Genomic DNA, 6552 nt, shown 5'->3' on the forward strand with positions numbered 1-6552 from the left:
AGCTCTGGGTAGATGAATGAGTCTGCGAATTCAAAGCAAGTTCACAACGAAACTCTGTTCAGTACAGAGATCCCTAAGGGACTTTTCTAATTGCAAACCTTAAGGCTGAAGTGAGAAGAGACTGCTGTCTGCAGCATGGGCTGCACCTGTCAGAGAGGTTTCACTGTACTGTGGTTGCAGCCACACTGTAGCTAAAGCTGGACTTTTTTTTCCCCTTTAAAAAACGAATTTACTCATTTATTTTACGCACAACGTCACCTCTGAGTTATTAACACTGTTGAAGTATTTGCGTTGCATTTGTGGCTCCTAATACAGCACAGTATTGCTGTTGTGAATAACACCCCGCCCTTAACAGAAACGAAGGTGTATGATTTCTTATTGAGCCTCATGCTGTACAAACCCTGCAGAAGGACATGTGTTACAAGCATCTTGTGGTTAAACCCGCTCCACACACTGTCTCAAGATCTTCCTTTTATTGAATTACAGCTCAGAACACGTGGTGCCCAACTATGCCTCCAGAATTGACAGCAGCACACCCTGAACTTACAGGAGTGCGAATTAAACACATAAATAACAATAATCAAACGGGTATCTTGTGTTTTTTTTTTTTTTTTTTCTAAATACAACTGCTGATGAGCTGGTAGCGACCAGAGGAAGTCAAAAATGTACAGCGATGACACTCCCCATTCTTTCAAACGCATTTAGCATCTTTGAACCCGTTTCGCTGGCACTGCGCAATGACGCGCCTCTGGGTTTCGCGATGACGTCACCTTTGCCTAACAGACGCTCAATGGACCCTGGTTTGGTTGCTTTGGGACACAATTCACTGCAACACAGCTCGGTTTATCATAGCAAATATCATATTACTGGCAGAAAAAATAAATACCAGTGACGAAAAATTACAATACATTATAGCTACTAAAATGAAGCAGGTAAGATTATATCTGTGCACACTTTATTTTCTTTCTTGTTCGGTGTGTTTGGTTGCGATCAGGAAACAGCAGGTGGACCCCACAGTCTTAATATTTCTGGAATTGCTTTTGGTGTTTTTCAGGCGCTAATAGTTGATGACACAGAGGATGTATCTCTCGATTTCGGAGCTGAGGAAGAAGAGCGAGCGTTAAGAAAAACAAACATAAGGCAAATAAATCAACATTTAAAATTGCACCGTTTCGTGATGCCCACGTATCTTTATTTAGAACAAAAAAGTACCCTTTACTGTTCAATGTAAAATTAATAGAATACATCTAACTGACATTTAAACATTTCACCAACTACTAAAGAAAAACAATTCTCTCTTCTGCGTTGGGTTTGCTACCTAGCAGCCGATTTATTCGTTTCATTTAAAAAATAAATCATAACAACGCGAATAAGTATATCTGAATTCATAGATAAAAGCAGTGAACAATCCCAGCATTTAGCTGCTGTGTTTTTAAATAGTTTCAACTTTAAATTTCATCCAGGGGTGTATATATATATATATATATATATATATATATATATATATATATATATATATATATATATATATATATATAACCGTGACACTGCTTTCATAAAGATCTATCAACGAGATTATTTAATTGAAACCCATAGTGACACTTCACAAGCAATACACGAAACCCTACCTGCCTACCCGTCTTGTGATTCTCCAGTATCTGTTGCATGTGAGACCCGTGTCACAGGGATGGCAGTAAGACTCCTACTATGTAGCAGTATCACCCGTTCCAGGTTTTATTACAAGCTCAGGTGTGTCTTATTAAACTCTTAGTAAAACCAAGGATGGATCACCCTGCTCTGCAATGGGTGTCTTATTGCCATCGCTGCTATGCTGCTTGATTTTACAGTGTTTTACTTTTGGTTTTCTAGACACCCCTTGGCTGCCTTTTTCCACCTCTTTTTCCGAATAAGTGCGATTGTCACCTACCTCTTCTGCGACTGGTTCAGCACGAGCTTTGTGGGCTGCTTCGTGACCATCATCGTGCTGCTGTCCTGCGACTTCTGGTCAGTCAAAGTAAGTGATAGGAACCCTGCCCTGCTGTCAGACACCACAAGCACATTGATGCAGTGTACATTTCTGTATATAAATAAATGTGTGAAATGAACTGACATTGTTAAATTTGAGTAGAGGTAATTCAGTGCTTGTCTACCACTCTCTGTGTGAAGAAGAGTTTCCTTCAGCAACATGACTAGGTAACCCATTCCATCCCCTCACCACTCTCTGTGTGAAGAAGAGTCTCCTTCAGCAACATGACTAGGTAACCCTTTCCATCCCCTCACCACTGTCTGTGTGAAGAAGAGTCTCCTTCAGCAACATGACTAGGTAACCCATTCCATCCCCTCACCACTCTGTGTGAAGAAGAGTCTCCTTCAGCAACATGACTAGGTAACCCATTCCATCCCCTCACCACTCTGTGTGAAGAAGTGTCATCCTACCCTCTGGTCCTGGTTTCTGTGCTGCTATTAAAGCACCTGCAGCCCCTTCCCCCTGCAGATGAATCTGGAAGTCTCATAGTTTAGCGTTTGTGTTGGAGTGTGTGACTAAGAGCACGCCAGCACTCAGACAGGGCAGGGCTGAATTTGTTTTATGTTCTGCAGAATGTGACTGGCAGGCTGCTGGTGGGTCTGCGGTGGTTTAATCAGATAGACGAGGATGGAAGAAGCCAATGGGTGTTTGAAGCAAAGAAGGTAGTATAGTTTGCTCCCATATATATATATATATATATATATATATATATATATATATATATATATATATATATATATATATATATATATATTCCTGAATGACATCTATTAGAAATCCTCCCAAAACCAAATTCATATGAAATCTGTGTTGTGTTTGCAAAAATTCAAATTCATATTCAGTCTGTCTTGTGTTTGCAATAATTCAACCTGGGTCTAGATTCCGTTGTTCCAATGTGTTGTTGTAATTTTTCTCTAAATCTGCCTTCATCTATTTTGAGTAATTGGAAGTGCCAGGGCTGAAGAGAGTTCCTCTTTCTGTTGAGTTAGGCAGCAGTCTCGCTCACTGTGCATGTTTAGTGATAAAAGATCAGTGCCTGCTTTCTAATGAGGCCCCTCCCACTGTCTGCATTGCTTTCTGCAGCCTTCCCCTCACAGCAGACTCTCCACAACAGAAGTGGAGGCCCGGATATTCTGGCTGGCGCTCGTTCTCTGCCCTCTCATCTGGACGCTGTTCTTTTTTAACACCCTGTTTTCCCTGAAGCTGAAATGGCTGGTATGTCTGAACCGCTGCTTACCACACGCACATTAAAAACCGGTTTGAAAACACATCTTGCAGTGAAGATAGTAAGTGCAGTGGAAGCCTCCACCACCATACACAGTGTGTGTTGATTGATACAGTGGCGTGTAGCGAGTCTAGCCCACTGCTGAAATCTAGCTTGTTTGTGATTGCAGGCCCTGGTCATCGCTGGAATTATCCTTCAAGCTGCCAACCTCTACGGGTTTGTCCGGTGCAAAGTGGGAGGGCAGCCTGGCATCCCCACGCCAGCTGCTTCTTCTCCTGGGCAGCAGTTTCCACAGAGGGTGGGCTGAGCCTTCATCTCCACGGTCATGCACAGTGTTTCTAAAAACAAGCTGTTGTTTTTTTACAAAGCCTCCCCTCACTTCCACCTTCTGCATTCATTGTGGGTGGAGGTATTCTTTTCATCCCATACGTACATATTTTTGGACTAGGCTGTAGTTTTGCATCTGTATTTATTATTACTTATGTGTGCTATTGAAACAATATTACTGCACACACTATACAGACTCCGTTATTGACAGAACATTTCAATTACTAAGATTTATAGCTGTTGTATATGCAGTCTACAGTTATAGAATTACCAAAAATGAGAAAAGATATACAAATATTCAACTTGATATTAACATGTTATGAATTTTTAGAATGTATTCAGCTGTATGTTTTGCCAGTATAATATTATGTTGTGCTCCTTTCTGTTTGTCACCAAGAGGAATCTGCTAATTATTATTATTTTTTTTCAGTCGGACATTATATTTGGAGAACTATAGATAAAAGGTAACTAAAGAGAAAGTAATTGATAAAGGCAGCTGCATGCGATAAATGATCTTTACAGCAAGTTGGATATACAGTTGAGATCTCTGCAGCGTCTGCAAATTTCTATCATAATATAAGAAAGTTTACAAACGAGAGGAGGCCATTTGGCCCGTCTTGCTCGTTTGGTTGTTAGTAGATTCCAAAATCTCATCAAGCAGCTTCTTGAAGGATCCCAGGGTGTCGACTTCAACAACATTACTGGGGAGTTGATTCCAGACCCTCACGATTCTCTGTGTAAAAAAGTGCCTCCTATTTTCTGTTCTGAATGCCCCTTTATCTAATCTCCATTTGTTTATTTTTTCAGGTTGAAAAAGTCCCTTGGGTTGACATTGTCAGTACCTTTTAGGATTTTGAATGCTTGAATCAGATCGCCGCATAGCCTTCTTTGTTCAAGACTGAATAGATTAAATTATTTTATCCTGTCTGCATATGACATGCCTTTTAAACCAGGAATAATTCTGGTCGCTCTTCTTTGCGCTCTTTCTAGAGCAGCAATATCTTTTTTGTAGCGAGGAGACCAGAACTGAACACAATATTCCAGTTGAGGTCTTACTAATGTATTGTACAGTTTTAACATTGCTTCCCTCGATTTAAATTCAACACTTTTCACTATATATCCAAGCATTTTGTTGACCTTTTTTATAACCACCCCACATTGTCTAGATGAAGACATAAACTCCTAGATATTTTTCATAGATTCCTTCTTCAATTTCAGTATCTCTCATATGATATTTATCATGCACATGTTGTATTGCCTGTGTGCAGTACCTTACACTTTTCTCTATTAAATGTCATTTGCCATGTGTCTGCCCAGTTCTGAATCTTGTCTAGATCATTTCGAATAACCTTTGCTGCTGCAACAGTGTTTGCCACGCGAACTATTTTTGTTTTTATTGCTCTGTTTCCCTGATTACAAGGTAGAAAATTCCACCAGTTTGTTCTGTTGACTCAATGTGCTGTAAAACCAAATAACAACTTCTATCGTATTCCCTGGTTATTGGCTATAAAGACTGAACGAGTTATAGTGTTGAGTTCAGGCGTGGGTGCAAGGGTTTTATTTTGATTTTTTTCTACAGTAACTTTTTGTTATTATTTGTTTATTTAACAGCCTTTATCCAATGGCGACTTAGAGACTAGGGTGTGTGAACTGTGCATCGGCTACAGAGTCACTTACAACAACGTCTCACCTGAAAGACAGAGCACAAGGAGGTTCAGTGACTCGCTCGGGGTCACACAGCGAGTCAGTGAGTGAGCTGGGATTTGAACCACCAGGGTCCTGCTGGTTACAAGCTCTCTTCTTTAATCTCCAGTTAAGAGAATCACACAGCCATGTGATTTCTTGGAAGACGGAGGAGAGGATCGTGTTTGTTGTAAAATCCCACATACTTGTTGCTGGGTGCATTGTGTATACACAGCACTAAACGAAGACACTGGGCCAAGCGGGTGCTGCTGAATATCTCTTTGAAGTGCAACACACACGACATTCTTCCCCAGACCATGTGCTTTAGTTTAATCTGAGCTGCACTACGGCCATAAATACCAGTAATCACAAAAATATCTTTTACCAGTACCACAGGAAGCAGTGCATTTTCAAACTGCCTGTCCTGTCCTTTTATAATTACACTGCACTCCCTCTGCTCAAACCCAAACTGTGTTTCTAGAGCAGAGGAAACACAAAGCCAGCGGCTTGAAACTAGATTGAGGCAGCTTTGCTGTATCAAACCCCTAGTCTCCCCTGGTGTGCCGTGCAGTTTCCTGAAACCAAATTTCATGTGCCATGCAGTGGCTTCGTCTTCCCTCAACTTTACATGTTTTGTTGTTGCACCTTTCAGACTTTGCTGGATACAGTGCCCACAATTCAATGTGTGTAGAGCTTCCTTCTGGAACCATGTGCTTTTGTCCTTTTTGTGGGATATGCCTTAGTTAGGTCTGCCATAGATGAGTTAGAAATCTGAAGGAGTTGAATTTATTTGATTTGTTTGTGTGCTGGGTTTTCCCTAAACCCCTCTATTATTGCATCAAGTTTGCTGTTTGGTGTTGTAAAGCATCATAAAAACAGGTGAGGTACAAGTTTAAAGTCATAAGGAAGTATAATTCTATGTTAATATGCCAAAACAAGATAACCTTGCAGCTTTGATTACTGCTTATTTGTGCCAGTGTAAGACTATACATAGACTGTATTGTACCGGTACCAAGCACAACCCCATTGTAAATGTGCATCTGGGTTACCCATTAAAAAGGCTTTTGTTGCCAATACCAGAACAAAATAAATGTTCTTGGTGCTATTCTGCAAACCAGCACTTGTCTTTTCCATACTTATTACTTTGACACTGCAAACTTAAACCTGATCTTCCTTCTGTCTTACAGAAAATCTGGAAAAAGAACGCAGCTTCCAACACAGAAGCGCATCAGTTTACTAAAAGAGTGCTAAACTTTCTGCCCAGTCTGTTACCTTAACAATACAGCAACAG

At 40.6% G+C, this 6552-nt stretch overlaps 1 protein-coding gene across 2 annotated transcripts; it reads left to right on the top strand.

The window, feature by feature from the left end:
* Nucleotides 1–762: 762 nt before the first annotated feature.
* LOC121331222 (Golgi apparatus membrane protein TVP23 homolog A-like) lies at nucleotides 763–6531 on the top strand. 2 transcript variants are annotated; one of them, XM_041278470.1, is made up of 8 exons: nucleotides 763–932; nucleotides 1055–1140; nucleotides 1870–2014; nucleotides 2599–2688; nucleotides 3110–3241; nucleotides 3421–3549; nucleotides 4009–4042; nucleotides 6449–6531. In XM_041278470.1, the coding sequence occupies exons 1-7, from the start codon at nucleotides 924–926 to the stop codon at nucleotides 4033–4035; spliced, it is 618 nt and encodes a 205-aa protein (XP_041134404.1). In that variant the 5' UTR covers nucleotides 763–923; the 3' UTR covers nucleotides 4036–4042; nucleotides 6449–6531. The 2 variants fall into 2 exon arrangements, with proteins under 2 accessions (XP_041134404.1, XP_041134405.1); XM_041278471.1 differs by lacking the exon at nucleotides 6449–6531 and adding an exon at nucleotides 5190–5220.
* Nucleotides 6532–6552: the final 21 nt, after the last annotated feature.

Source organism: Polyodon spathula, chromosome 18 (genome assembly GCF_017654505.1).
Source record: "Polyodon spathula isolate WHYD16114869_AA chromosome 18, ASM1765450v1, whole genome shotgun sequence".
Lineage (NCBI taxonomy): Eukaryota > Metazoa > Chordata > Actinopteri > Acipenseriformes > Polyodontidae > Polyodon > Polyodon spathula.